Raw genomic sequence first — 13,393 nt, 5'->3', positions numbered from 1 at the left:
TCCCTTGGTGTATTGCATCCTTTCCTGTCCCAGGGCCCATGCTGTGCTACAGGGGCAGGGGTTGGGGGGGCAGGAGGGAAGCCGCCGAGCTGCCTCTCACCCAGGGCACCAAGAGCTGCCGTGGGGCAGGGGGAAAAGGGTATAGGGTACAGCTCCCAGCACCTGTCCCAGAGCAAGGCAACTGCAACAGCTCATGCGGGATGTGGGGCCGGGAAGGTGATGAGGGTTCTGGGAGGGGCAGATATGGGGAGTCGGGATGGGATGGGCAGCGTGGGGGGGGAGGGGGGGGGGGCTCCGGGAGTCCCGTGGGATCGCGCTTGGGAGGCACACCGCTGCCGCAGGGGGCCCAGACCCGGACGCGGGAGGGCCGGGGGCCAGGCGGTGGCCGGGACAGGGTGGGGCGGTGCATTTGCCAGCGCAGAGCTTTTCAGTCCCTGGGCTGAAACTGAAAGGAGCCGCAGAGCCGGTCGTTAGCTGTGCGGCGGGGCACCGCAGGACGCGGTAAGTGCTTTGTCCCCGCCTGTCTCCCCGAGATCCTTCGCTTCCCCCTGGGCACAGCCCGCTGCCCCCACCCCTCCCGTATCCCAACCCCAGGCTGTGGGGTATGGGATTTTTCCCCCACCGCTCGGGGATGGGTGGCAGGGTGTGACGTGTAGCTGTCCTTGTCCCCTCTCTGCTCAGGTGCCACCATGGAGCTGGGGAACATCTCGCAGCCCGTGTACGGCCCCGGCCTCGAGGAGCCGAGCAGCAGCATGCCGGGGCTGGTCCGCATGGCGCACGGCTTCCTGCACCTGGTGCAGCCCCACAGTCTCCCCTTGGGTGCGTGCTGGCGGTTCCAGGACCGCCCGAGTCTGCTGTGGTGGGGTCAGGAGGGTCTCACAATGTGTCACACGGCACAGAGGCAGCCCATAATAGGTCCATAGGAGAAGGTAGGGCAAGACCTGGAAGTGAAGCAAGCATCGCAGAGGGGGACTTTGCCCCTGTCCATGCAGAATGCTTTATCCCCATCCCGGGTGTCACGTGCACGCTGCCAGGGTGATGTTAGAGTGTCCCCCCAGAGCCTCCAAAACAGAGAGTTTGGGACTGGTGATGATTTCCCTGGGTGCCAAACGGCTGGGGGGAGACGGCCGGAAGGGAAAAGGTGCCAGGCACGTGCTGCCCAGAGCCGCGGCACTGGGTGGTGCTAGGAGTCCCAAAGCCAGGTTAGGGTTGAATTAGGGCCGGGGTTGAAGTTAGGGCTGGGGTTAGGGAGGGTGCCTGCTCACGACCACTTCTGCTCCCCGTCCCCCAGAGCTGATAGCGGATCTGGCACAGACGCAGGGCAGGGTGGTGACCGATGAGCAGAAGGAGGAGGTGAGCGTGAAGCCGGGGTGCAGAGCCAGATCCCACCCTCGGGTTTGCGCAGACCCGGGCCGCCAGCCTCGCGCCTCCTTTCTCCCTCTCACAGCTGCTGTGTTACGAGCTGGGCTTCCTGGTGTGCATCGCCATCGGGCTGCTCTTCGCCGTCGCGGTGCCGCTGGCGGGATGCTGCTTCTGCTGCTGCCGCTGCTGCGGGCGCTGCGGGGGCCGCATGTCCCAGAAGCAGAGCGGGCGGATGCGCAGCCGACGCCGGGTGCTGTACAGCGCTGTGCTGCTGGTGTCGGCGCTCCTGCTGTGAGTGCCGCGGCGGCCGGGAAGGCCTCTCCTGGAAGCTGCCGTATCTGCGGGAGCGGCTCCGGCGCGGAGGGACAAAGGAGAGGAAGCGGTGGCGGTGGGGAGCGGGACCGTGGGCCAGAGCCCTTCCCGGCAGCCTCGCAGCGGGGCTCCGCGTGCTTCGGTCTCCCCGTAGCGGGAGGGGCGGGGTTGGGCGCGGGGCGCGTTCGCTGCACGTCCTGCCGGGTCCCTCATCGGGGTGCTCAGCAGTGCGTCCTGCACCTGCGTTTGGAGGGTCCGGGAGAGAACGCCGGTGCTCCTCCCGCTGACCCCGCTGCCTTCATCCTACAGGGCCGGCGATGTGTGCGCCTTCATCAGCAACCTCCGCTTCTCACAATCCGTGAGCAGCGCCTTCCCCAACATCAACAGCACCGTGCACGACCTCTGCTCCTACCTGCTCTCCATCCCCCAGGCACGCCCGCATCCCGAGTGGGGCACGAGGGGAGGGCAGCCCCGGGGCTGGGGGTGGGAGGGGTCCCCAAGGAGTCCCCACCCCACGCTGTACAAGAAAGACAGAGAGCTGTTGGAGAGGGTCCAGAGGAGAGCCACGAAGATGATCAGGGGGCTGGAGCACCTCCCCTACAAAGACAGGCTGAGGGAGCTGGGCTTGTTCAACCTGGAGAAAAGAAGGCTGCAGGGTGACCTCATTGCAGCCTTTCAGTACCTAAAGGGAGCCTACAAACAGGAGGGGAATCAACTCTGAAAGGGTTGATAACTGCAGGACAAGGGGGAATGGTTTGAAGTTGAGGGAGGAAAGATTTAGGTTGGATGTCAGGGGGGAGTTCTTTACAGAAAGAGTGGTGAGGTGCTGGAACAGGCTGCCCAGAGAGGTTGTGGATGCCCCGTCCCTGGAGGTGTTCAAGGCCAGATTGAATAGGGCCCTGGGCAGCCTGGTCTGGTACTAAATGGGGAGGTTGGTGGCAGGGGGGTTGGAGATTCATGATCCTTGAGGTCCTTTCCAACCCAGGCCATTCTGTGATTCTCTGCCCCTGCAGCAAGTCAGCTTCATCATCGACAGCAGCAGCGTCCCGTTGGGCAGCACCAATGACAGCCTGCAGAGTGAGCATGCACGGTTCCTGCTGTTGTGGGGCTGATTTGGGGATTGGGGTGGCTAGGGATGCTGGGCTGGCATGGCCCTATTGCCCAGACTCCAGCACATCGCTGTGGGATGAGGTTTGGTATGAGGGCAGTTCTTTCAGCAGCTCCCCTGCAAGGCATGGGCTGCTCAGTGCAGTCCAAGGGGGATCCTGCATTGACCCCCCCCCCCATCTCCACAGACATTGGGCCCCTCCTCGGCGGCAGGATCGCCTCCAGCATCAGGAGCTGCACAGACGAGGCGCTGGGATCCCTACAGAGCCTTTTGGGAGGTGATGTCCCAGTGATTCTGAGGATGTGTGGGGGACACCAGGGGGATACGAGGGCTGAGGGCTGGGCTGGGGGCACATGTGGTGTTTTGGGAAAGGCCTCTGGGGAGGGGTGTGCCTGCCCATCCCTGGTCTGGCTGGAATGCTGGCACTTTGGGGTGTATTCCTGGATGTCCCTCGCTGCCTCTCCAGCAATGGAAACACTGGCGTCCACCTTTGGCACCATCAACAGCACCCGCTGGCGCCTGGAGGAACTGCAGGGCACCTACGACGGGCAGCTGGGCACGCTGCGGACACGCATTGACAGCACCCTGCAGCGCTGCGGGCAGCCCTGCAGCACCACCTCATCCAGTGGTGTGGCCTTCGTGGCCAACTATAGCACGGTGAGTTCTGGGGGGCCATGGGTGTCCCCCACCTCCCTGCCCAGCCTGCGGCCTCCTCACCCTGAGCTGTGCCTGCAGGTGCCCGGTGTGGAGCGGCAGCTGGAGGCGCTGTGGGATGTGCTGGACAGTGGCATAGAGGGGGATTTGGAGGTGAGGGGGTGCGTTGGGGGAGTGTGAAGGGCTGCATGGAGGGAAGAGCGGGGTGAGTGCCTGAGGCTGGTGGAGTACATAAGTCCTGTGCTGTCTATGGGTGGCTGGGAGGGGGTCGGGAGCTGGATGCTGTCCCTGTGCAGGTGATCAGCGTGCTGGAGCAGGCCCCCAGAAAGGTGCAAGAGCAGACCCAGAACGTGGTGACACGTAAGTAGGGCCGCCATGCTGATGCCTCACCATGGGGACCAAGCATCCCATCCTCTCCTTGGGTTCTCCCGGAAGAGCAGGGTGTGGGTGGTAGCTCCATCAGCGACCCATCCCTGTCCCCATGCCCTGTAGGGACCCAGAAGCAGCTGGGCTACATCAGGCAGGAGATTCGCAGCATGCAGGACCAGCTGCCGCTGCAGAATGTGGAAGAGACAGCTGGGAACCTGGTGAACCAAACCAATGCCGTGCTGGGGGACAACCAGAAGACTATCACTGACCTGGATAGCATCAGGTAGGGGGGCTGCTCCACCTACCTCAGGCATTCCCCTCTTCTTGGGCTCTCAGCCCAAACCGTTGCCATCATCCTGCCCCAGGTGGAGCGTGTGTGCCCTGCTGTGCTGCATGGTGCTGCTGGTAGTCCTGTGCAACACCTGCGGGCTGCTGCTGGGGCCGCTGGGGCACAAGGAGAGCACGCTGCCCACCCAGCGTGGCTGCCTCTCCAACACCGGAGGGAACTTCTTCATGGCGTGAGTGAGGCTCTCGGGCAGGGCTGTGCGTGGGGTGTGCAGGCTGCGCACTCCCCGTGCTGATGGAGCTCTGCTCTGCAGAGGGGTGGGCTTCAGCTTCATCTTCTCTTGGCTGCTGATGCTGCTGGTGCTGCTCACTTTCTTCCTGGGGGGGAACATCTACATGCTGGTCTGTGAGTCCTGGAGCAGCCAGCAGCTCTTCCAGGTGGGCTCCCCCCTCCTCTGCCTTCACCCAGGGCTGGGACAGCTTTGGGGGCTCTCCCTGGTGTCCCACCCTGCACCATGACTGGTTGCTCCATTATTTCCCTGGAACCCAGCTTGTGGATACCCCTGGTCTCATCCCCGGCTTTAACCTTTCGGAGGTGCTGGGTGACGAGAGTGGCACCATCACCTTCTCACAGATCTACAGGTGGGCACAGCTATGGGCAGCGTCCCCAGGGTGGGTCCCCCAGGGTGGGAGCTTGTCCTGGGGTTGTGTGCAGGGAAGGAGCGAGGTGTTCCCTGGGTAAGGACATGCCCTGGGGGAGCACCCGGCTCGATCGCAGCCCTGTGCCCACCCCTCAGAGAATGCCAGCAGGATGCTGCCCTATGGCAGACGCTGCGCCTGGACCAGAGGGTGTCCCTGGATGAGCTTCTGGACATCAGCCAGGTGAGCGCCAAGGAGGGACACAACGCAGGTGGGGACATGGGGCTGGCACTGTGTCCCGCCCCTCCTCACGGCTCCCCTCACCCTGCAGTACACAGGGAAGATCTCAGCGGCTTTCCAGAAGCTGAACATCACCCTGACCCCCATCTCTGTGCTGAACAAGAGCCAGCGGGAGCTGCTGCTGAATGCCTGCCACGATGCACAGCCCCCCAGCTTCACCCACACCCTGCAGCAGGTGTGGGGCTGTGGTCGGGATGGGGGGTCCGGGTGCTGTCCCCTCTGCTACGGGGTCCCAGCTCCATCCTGCCCCATGGGGACGGGGTGCAGCTCTGCTGTTGTCCTCACCCCCACCCCACCTCAGCACTGTGTCTTTCCCAGCTGGATCAGGGCGTCACGGTGGGCAGCCTGCAGGAGCTGGCCACAAAGCTGGAGCAGTTGGTGGGCAACGCGGTGAGATCCTGTCCCCAGGGCTGAGGGGTGTCCCCTGGCCTAGGAGCCCCTTATGCCTCAGAGCAGGCAAGGGCTGGCAGTGGGGTCCCTCTGTTATCTGGTGGGCACTGCTGAGAGCCTCTCCTGCAGAGTGCAGATGTTCAGAGGGACCTGAAGGCAGATGCTGCTGAGCTGCGGGAGCTGGACAGGGAGCTGAACAGCAACTTCTCAGGGCCGCTGGTGAGCGATACTGGGAAGGGGAAGGCGCCCTGCTGGGGCACCGAGTGAGCCATGGGTACACATCCCTGTTTCTCTGTCCACCACCCCCAGAAAACCCTGAAGGAGAACATCCAGCTGGTGCAGAGCCAGGCTGCCCAGCTCGAGGTGAGGCACTCATGGGGCAACCCAGCTCCTACACTCCCTGTAATGGGGCTAACCCACAGCTTGGGGCACACTGGGGCTGTTAATGGGGCATAGGGCTGCCCCATTCTCTGGCTCAGAGATGCTGCTTCTCAGGGACTGCTGCTGCATGGGGTTGGGGAGATGCAGAGACCCTGCTCTCCCCATCGTGCTGCTGACAGCTCCTTTTGTCTCAGGCACTGACAAACTCCACGTTGGACAAAGCCAGTGCCACAGAGGAGTTCCTGAGAAGGGAGATGGGGAACATAATCAAGAATGTGAGCTCACTTTGCCCTGCTGAGGGGCACATGGGGGGATATGACTGGGTTGGCCTCACTGAGACCCCACCTCACAGGGATACCACATAGTTCCCAGGGGTCCCCTGTGCTTCCACGTGCCCCCATTTCTGGCAAGGGGCCTGGGGGCATAATGCAGACCCTTTGCTGCCGGATCGAGGTGACATTTTGACTCTGATCCTGGCATGGAGGGGATGTGGGGCACGGTGTGGGCTGGGGGGTACAGCATCCCCATTCTCTGCCTGCCCCCCCCACAGGAGACGTGGGCCTTCCTAGAGGAGCTGCTGGACTTCTTTGAGACCTACATTGCCTGGGCCAAGAGCAGTGTGAGTGAGCCTGACCCAGCCAGGCATGGGGATGGGTAGCAGGGTTGGGGGAACCCCAGCATGACCTGTCCCAGCTGTATCCCCAGCTGAGGATGGATGTGGCACGCTGCAAGCCCATAGCCCAGAGCCTGGATAACGTGGAGGCCATCGCCTGTGACCACATCTTGGACTCTATGGTGAGAGGGATGACACGAATATGGGGTGGAAAATGATGCTGATGGAGTGGCTGATGACTGTTCCTTGCTCCCAGAACACCTTCTGGTTCAGCCTGGGCTGGTGCACTGTGTTCCTGCTGCCCAGCATCATCCTGGCCGTGCGTCTTGCCAAGTTCTACCGCCGCATGGACATCAACGACGACTACAGGTGAGGATCTGCCCTGCCACAGTGCTGGTCTGGGGTCTGCCCTGCAAACCACCCGTTGGTGGAACTGCAGTGCAGCTGAAGGAGCTGTGTGCTGCTGGAGAAGTGATGCTCAGGAATGTCAAAACTCCATGGGCTGCAGGAGCCCCCACGCTGTGCCCAGATGAGGAGGCTGGAATGGAGGGACTGTCACAGCCTGCAGCACCCACACCTTCCTTGTGTGCCCCAGAACAGCCCCATCCTGCAGTGTGATGCTGGGCCGGGCTCTCAAGAGGCCCTTCTGACCCACTGACGTGATCCCTTCTTTTTCCTTCCCCCTAGGAAAGAAGCTGTGGAGATGTAAGTAGCAGTGCTGGGTCCCTACTTGGGGTAAATCCTGGGGCGTGGGGACAAGGAGAGGAACCTGGAAAGCACAAGCTGAGGGGGGTGCAGGCAGCAAGGTGGGACCTGTGCAGTACTACTGTTTAGGGGTCCCTTTACCACATTCCCCCCTCCTCTTTTTGGGGTGCTGGGCCACAGAGGGACAGCATTCTGCCTTCCCATGGCATTCTTGGCTGTCCCCTGCTGTCCTCTGTGGTTGATGCAAACACCCTTGATTTTGCAGAGGGCCTGCATTCAACCTGTACAAAATCCCCCAGCCAGCTACAAGTCATTAGCCTCCATCACAACACGGCACAGGCACTAAGGACGCTGAACACGACAGCTCTGTCTGCTGCATCTTCTCCCTTAGCACTGGGAACAGGCTGGGAGCCCCCTCCCCACTTCCCAATAAGTGGTGAGGTGCTACAGCTGGGAAACAGCCTGCAGGAGAAGGGTGTGTGCCCTTTGCATTGCCCCAGGTGGGGCTTTGCTACCCCTCATCACCTGGGGAAGGTGGCAGGGAAGGGGAGGAGTAGCACAGCATCTCCCCACGGTTCATTGCAGCCATGCTGTGGTGTGGGGCTGGGCCAGGACCCCTCCTCCCCCTTGTGTGCACAGGCAGATGCTGCTGGCTGAGGGGAACTTGCTTACCTGCTCCATAACCAATGTGAGTATTTATTTGTGCAGGGAGCCTGACTCTCCAGTGCTGTGATTTTGGGTGTAAAACAATAAACGAGGTGATTTCGTGTTGTAGGTATGGGGTAGTTCTATACACTTTTCTCCCCAACCCTTCCATTGTGGTCAGGTGTGCAAAGAGGGGCTCTGGGGCACTTGTTTCCCTGCTGCTGGTGCAAGCTGGGGCTGTGCTTAGAGGGCTCTTGATTGAAAGTGAGCCCTGCCCTGCCAACTGCAGGAATCACAGAATTGTAGGGGTTGGAAGGGACCTCCAGACATCATCGAGTCCAATCCCCCTGCCAAAGCTTGTTCCCTACACCAGGCAGGAGCTCAGCCTGGAGCCTGAGCCAGTCATGGGACCAAACAGGGGCTGCCTCCTGAGGACCACTGTCAGCAGGGCTAGGTGCTGTCCCAGCATGGTTCAGGACCATCCCTGAGCGCTGCAGATCAGGAGCTGCTCGGTGTAAGAGGCTGCAGGTCAGTGCCCTGATCCTTGGTGATTCTGGTGCTCCCCAGGCTGAAGGTTTCCTCCTGGAAGGGGACTGGGTGGAGGCCCCCATGTGCTGGTGCCCACCCCTGCCTATCCCCTGGAGCTCCTCAGGAGCTGCATGTTGTTATGGGCTGAGCCTGTGCTGGCTGCTGTGCTGCTCCTTGGCTGAAGCTCTGGGACCATTCCAAAGGCTGGGCTGGGAGACGGACACACACAGCCTGACTCATTTCCTTCAATGCAAAGTCCAAGCCTTATCAGAGGGAGCGATGAAGCGGAGCAGGCCAGCTTACGCTCCGCTACGTACATCTGCTTTACCCTTTTGCTTCTGACTTTAGAGAGACGCCTTTTTCATTCAGGAGCTACCTGAACCTGTGCCAGCCTTACCTCCTGCTACCTCTCCCAGCACGTGTCCCGACCATAAGTGGAACCCCGTACCTACCTGTTGCCCTGCGCAACCTTTGCCAACACACGGCAGCATCCCATTCCCTGGGGCTGCAGCTCTGTGAGCAGCCGTGGTCTGTTCCCTCCCTCCTCCTTCCTTCTGCCCAGCCCGGGAGCCCAGGGCAGCATCAGATGGCATGGCAGCTGCTCGGGGAAGAAGCTAGAGCCGCTCACAGCGGTGCCACCGGGGCCTTGTATGCTATGTTTTCACCTGGCTCGTGTGAGCAGCAGCTGGGAGAAGGCAGCACCCCATGGCTGCAGCGCAAGGCCCAGCCCGAGGCAGGGCTGCCTGGTAACCGGCCCGCCTCCAGGGAACCGTTGCAGAGGTTCCTCTTCCCCATTGCCAGGGTTGTGTTCTTTCTTTTTTTCCACCGCAGGGACTTTCCACAGCTCAGCCCCCATCTGAGGGAGGAACTGGCACATCGCTGTGTTTGGATGCAGCAGGGTCCCTCCAAGGGTGGCTCTGCCACTGCAGGAGGAAGCCACCCTGCTACTGATTTTCCAGCCGGGAACAAAGGGACGAGCCACAGTTTTAGAAAAAATCCCTCCTTTTCCTAATCCCAGCGTGGTGGCCAGCCACAGCCCCCCTGACACCCAGCCAGGGGCCGCCAGGGGTGCTCATGGCACCACAAGCCACAGGCTGTGCAGCACAGATGGCCCTCCTTGCTCCCAGCAACGCGTGGCCTTCAGGCTGCGGTCCCACTGGGAGCCAAGCTTGGCTAGCCTACCCACTCAGGCAGGAGTGAAGGCAAACCGCCCTCCTCCCTTGCTTGTACCCTCACAGCATTCACCACTGCCCCAGCACTGCTTTAGGAATCTTTATTTTTAAAATGAGACTGCCTTCTCCACTTGACCCCGCTCTCAGGAGGAATAACACAGCCGACTTTCCCCACCCGCTCCCAGCCTGGCACAGCACCAGGTGGCTCCACGGCCGGGGGTCCCTTTGCACCATGGCCGGGGGCTCTCTGAGCACTGAGGACAGGTTGGAACCTGCATCTTCCCGCCCGGCTGCTCTCACGTTACACTGACTTTGCAAACAGAGGCACAATGTGAGCCAGACAACCCTGACAAAGCCCCTTTGTGTGCAAAGGGTGAAGGTAGGAGAGATGGGGATGGAGGGCCCTGGCGTCCTGCGGCATAATCTAAGCTTCCACAAAGGAAAGGGAGAGGCAGGGCCAGCCCCAAGCTTGCCCGGGCTGCTGCCAGCTTCTCAGCTCGAAAGAGAATTTGGGTAGCGGCTGGGATGGAGAGATAAGGGAATTAGGCTGCTCTCCTCAGCTAAGTAGCTGCAATTGGACACAGATGCAGGGCTGCTCCCAGAGGAATTGCAGCGAGACAGAGTGCTGCAGCTGCCAGTGCATGCTGGGGCTCCCAGTGTCACAAAGCTGCACCGTTCTGGCATCTTGCCGAGCTCAGGGCAGCGACTCAATGACCCCACTGCAACAAACAGGCAGAGCCTGGAGGCATCACCCCACTTGCTGAGCACAGAACGGGGAAAAGGCTGTGTTTGCTCCAGAGCACTGCTCCCAGAGGACTGGAAAACTAGAAGTGAAGTTGCGAAGAGTCAAGCAAACCAAAATCAAAGTGTTTTGGGCAGAGAGCAGCTCTGCAGTCCTGTGATGCAGCCAGTGCTTTCATCTACAGATGCACCTGGCATTTGCTCCTCTACAGGGGCACAAACAATTGCACTTGCAAGAAACAACCAGAAAGCCTGCCCTGGCTTCAGGTGAGACACCCAACTCCGTAAGCCCCCACGGACTCGAGGCTTCAAAATGGAGCAGGCTTCCCTGCTGCCAAGCAGGGCAGGGCTTCCTGGAGTGGATGTGGTTTTCCCCTTCCCTCACACCCAAGGACTGGGATCCCATTGTGCTTTCCCCTTCACACAGTGTCACCCCGCACCAGTGCTGAGGCAGAAGTCCTTGCCCCGGCTGGCTGAGGAGCATCGCTGCCCGCTGCTTTTGGAGGGTTCTTGTGTTCTCGGGGTGGGGTGGGAGGGGGGAAGGTGGGGCTCTGCAAGGCATCTGAGTACATCTCATCCTGGACGCAGGGACGCTGCATGACCCGCTGCAGCAGCGGCTTGAGCAGGCCCACAGTCAGCTGGTTCCCCTCACTTGAGAAGGGCACCGGGTCCTGCTGGGAGCAAGGGAGGTGCTGCAGGACCACGGTGAGGATGTCTGAAGTGCTGAGCTCAGCAGGGCATAGCAGCCACAGTGTGTCCAGGTAAGGGTCCAGCTCCCGGTGCTGGGCGAACTCTGCTAGCAGCGTGGTGAATATCTCCTTATTAAGCAAAGGACTGAGCTTGGAGAACTTCTCTGCCACCTCCACCACCCGCTGCCACTGCTTCAGGCGGATGAGAAGGTGCAGAGCTTGCAGCACAGCCTTGGGTCTCTTGCTGCAGAGCAGCAGTTCGAGCTCCAACTCATCATCCACCTCACTGTGCTTGCTCTTCCTGGCCAGCACTCCCAGAGCTCTCTTGTACAGTGGCACGCGGCCTTCTGGGCCCTCCTTGCCGCTGTATGGCCAGGAGATGCTCACGTACTGCTGGGTCAGCTCCACAAAGTTGGGCAGCCACTTGGGTTTGAACCTCAGGAAGGAAGCACAGATGAGCTCAAAGAGTGGGACCACCCCATTCTGCCCCACCTCCTCCTGCTGTGGTCCTCCTAGGATCTTCTTCCAAACCTCTGGGGTGGCCCGGGCCACCAAGAGGCCATCCCCGTTCTGCTGTAGCTGCAAGCAGCTCCTGGTGGCCTTCCAGGCAGCCCTGGGGAAGGAGGTAAAGACGGAGTTCAGGTAGGCCAAGTTGTCCTTGTCCATGTCAGAGTGCAGAACACGGCTGACCTCCTGCTCCACCAGTTCCTCACAGTAACTTTCCACCTTGCTCTCCGAGGCACTCACCACACAGGTTTTGAGGAGCTCCAGGCTGAGGTAGCTCTGCAGCTCCAGGCTGATTGTGCTCAGCAGCTTGGCATAAGTGTCTTGGAGGCCTCGGGCTGGCTTCTGCTTTTGGTGAAGGCTGTGCTGCAGGATGGCAGTGAGGGCCACGGGTGCCTGGAAGACTCCACCTTTCTTCAACTTCTCCACCGTCAGCTTGGAGCTGCTGAGACTCCTTCTCTGGTAGTACCTGCAGGCCTCCTCGAATATCATCTCCACCAGGCACGGCTCAGGCCTGCCACTGTCCTCGGGGTTGGAGAAACTAAAGCTGTAGATGCCAGTTGGAGCGAGAAATTGAATGCTATCTTCCTCTTCCGGGGACTCCAGGAAATGCACCTCTTTCATGCTCAGGATTTTCTTTTCTATGACCCTCCCACTGTTCTGGTTGACAAGGTACAGAACTCCAGCCAGCACGCAGGCCAAGATGCTACCGTAGGTCTTCAGCTCAACGGCATCACCTCGGGCCAGAGGCTCCGCTTCCAGGTCAAAGACATGCCTCTGTGTCCCATCTGCCTCTAGCACATTCACAGCACCCTTCCTGCTCACCAGCAACAGAGCCCCACAGCTGGACACGGCACAGGTGTGAATGTCCAGAGGTGCCAAAGCTGAGAGGAGACCCACGGAGCCAAGCAGGAGCTTCCTGAAGTCCGACTCGCTGCTGGAGTGCAGCACCTTGCTGTGGACAAAGCCTGCGGAGGGGGCTGCGATGGTGAGCTTTGCCTGCTCGGGATGCCAGATGAGGAGGAACTTGGAGGCGGTGGCAAAGCTGCCCGAAGCAGGCACCAGGAAGACGTGCCAAGGAGAGGCCAGGACCCGGTACTCGGGGCAGTTGTGCAGGACTATCCTCACAGGGCCCAGCCGCACGCCTTGCTCCCCCAGCTCCAGGGCGCGGGCACAGACGCAGAACCTGAAGGCACATTTGCTGACGTCCGAGCGGGTGTCCAGGGGCGGCCTCTCCTCGCACCACACCAGGCTGGCCGCCTGGCTGCACACGGACACGACACGCGCCCGGGCACCCTGGCACAGCTCCAGCGTCTGCAGCAGCTGCCAACCCGCCGCCGAGACGAAGCGCCAGAGCTCGGCGCGGCCGTGCTCCCACACGATGCCCAGCGCCCAGCGGCCCGGCGCCGCGGGGCTCTGCGGGAAGACCAGTCCCGCCAGGGCGGGCTGCGGGGGCCGCCAGCTCCTCTCCAGCTCGGCCCCGCCGCCGCCCCGCAGCTGGAAGGCCACCACCTGGGGCAGGGGGGGCGGCCGGTTCTCCTGCAGCACCACGAGGTGCCTCCCGTCGGGGCTGGGCCGGACGCGTCGGGGCTCCTCGCCGTGGCACAGCAGCTCCTGCAGCCTCCGGCCCCGGCTCAGGTCGCTGAAGTCGGAGAGCTGCCGCAGCGTCCCGGACGGCTTCATCTCGGGGGCGCGCCCTGCGCAGCGACAGCGGGCTGAGGTTCAGCCGGCACGGCTCCCGGCCCTCCCGTCACCTTCCGCTCAGCCCCGGGCCCCCGCCTCTCCCCTCGAGGCCCCGCGCGCGGGCCCTACCTGCCGGGCCGGCCGCTCGGCTGGGCTCTGCGCAATCACGAGGCGGCGGCTTCCGGGCGGAGCCGCTCCCCGTCGGGGCTCCGAGCCGGGCCGGGCCGCCCCTCTCCGACTTCCGTCGCCGCTTCAGCGGAGGCTGCGCGACCGCGACCTCCGGGCTCCGCGGGAGGAGCGCGGTGGGACCGCC

At 62.0% G+C, this 13,393-nt stretch overlaps 2 protein-coding genes across 7 annotated transcripts; one reads left to right on the top strand and one right to left on the bottom strand.

The window, feature by feature from the left end:
* Positions 1-369: 369 nt before the first annotated feature.
* Positions 370-7,892, top strand: LOC122160061 (prominin-1-A-like). Of its 6 annotated transcripts, none has more exons than XR_006168730.1 (25): positions 372-501; positions 682-819; positions 1,292-1,353; positions 1,448-1,653; positions 1,984-2,104; positions 2,688-2,751; positions 2,970-3,439; positions 3,518-3,589; positions 3,733-3,796; positions 3,929-4,088; positions 4,171-4,323; positions 4,405-4,528; positions 4,641-4,732; positions 4,888-4,972; positions 5,061-5,204; positions 5,348-5,419; positions 5,549-5,638; positions 5,729-5,782; positions 5,995-6,075; positions 6,351-6,419; positions 6,506-6,595; positions 6,670-6,782; positions 7,101-7,118; positions 7,384-7,593; positions 7,704-7,892. XR_006168730.1 is itself a non-coding variant. In XM_042818260.1 (25 exons), the coding sequence occupies exons 2-25, from the start codon at positions 690-692 to the stop codon at positions 7,433-7,435; spliced, it is 2,397 nt and encodes a 798-aa protein (XP_042674194.1). In that variant the 5' UTR covers positions 374-501; positions 682-689; the 3' UTR covers positions 7,436-7,892. The 6 variants fall into 6 exon arrangements, 5 of the variants coding, with proteins under 5 accessions (XP_042674192.1, XP_042674191.1, XP_042674194.1 ...); XM_042818260.1 differs by having other exon boundaries at positions 374-501; positions 2,970-3,059; positions 3,249-3,439; positions 7,384-7,892; XM_042818257.1 differs by having other exon boundaries at positions 7,384-7,892.
* Positions 7,893-9,550: 1,658 nt separating this feature from the next.
* Positions 9,551-13,095, bottom strand: HPS6 (HPS6 biogenesis of lysosomal organelles complex 2 subunit 3). Its single transcript, XM_042818319.1, has one exon. It carries the CDS (start codon positions 13,078-13,080, stop codon positions 10,624-10,626), a length of 2,457 nt encoding a protein of 818 aa, XP_042674253.1. The 5' UTR covers positions 13,081-13,095; the 3' UTR covers positions 9,551-10,623.
* Between the last annotated feature and the right edge of the window lie 298 nt (positions 13,096-13,393).

The sequence above is a fragment of the Centrocercus urophasianus genome, unplaced genomic scaffold (genome assembly GCF_019232065.1).
Source record: "Centrocercus urophasianus isolate 14NV4802_14NV808 unplaced genomic scaffold, USGS_Curo_1.0 seq_17, whole genome shotgun sequence".
In the NCBI taxonomy this organism is placed as follows: domain Eukaryota; kingdom Metazoa; phylum Chordata; class Aves; order Galliformes; family Phasianidae; genus Centrocercus; species Centrocercus urophasianus.
Note: the sequence above shows the minus strand (reverse complement) of the source record. Positions and strands in the feature narration are given on the sequence as shown.

Excerpts from the sequence above, each read along its gene's own strand:
- LOC122160061 (XM_042818257.1), top strand. The coding sequence starts at position 690 with ATGGAGCTGGGGAACATCTCGCAGCCCGTGTACGGCCCCGGCCTCGAG. Across the intron at positions 3,797-3,928 it reads GACCCAGAACGTGGTGACAC|GGACCCAGAAGCAGCTGGGC; the intron begins GTAAGTAGGGCC and ends CATGCCCTGTAG. Across the intron at positions 4,733-4,887 it reads ACCTTCTCACAGATCTACAG|AGAATGCCAGCAGGATGCTG; the intron begins GTGGGCACAGCT and ends CCCACCCCTCAG.
- HPS6 (XM_042818319.1), bottom strand. The coding sequence starts at position 13,080 with ATGAAGCCGTCCGGGACGCTGCGGCAGCTCTCCGACTTCAGCGACCTG.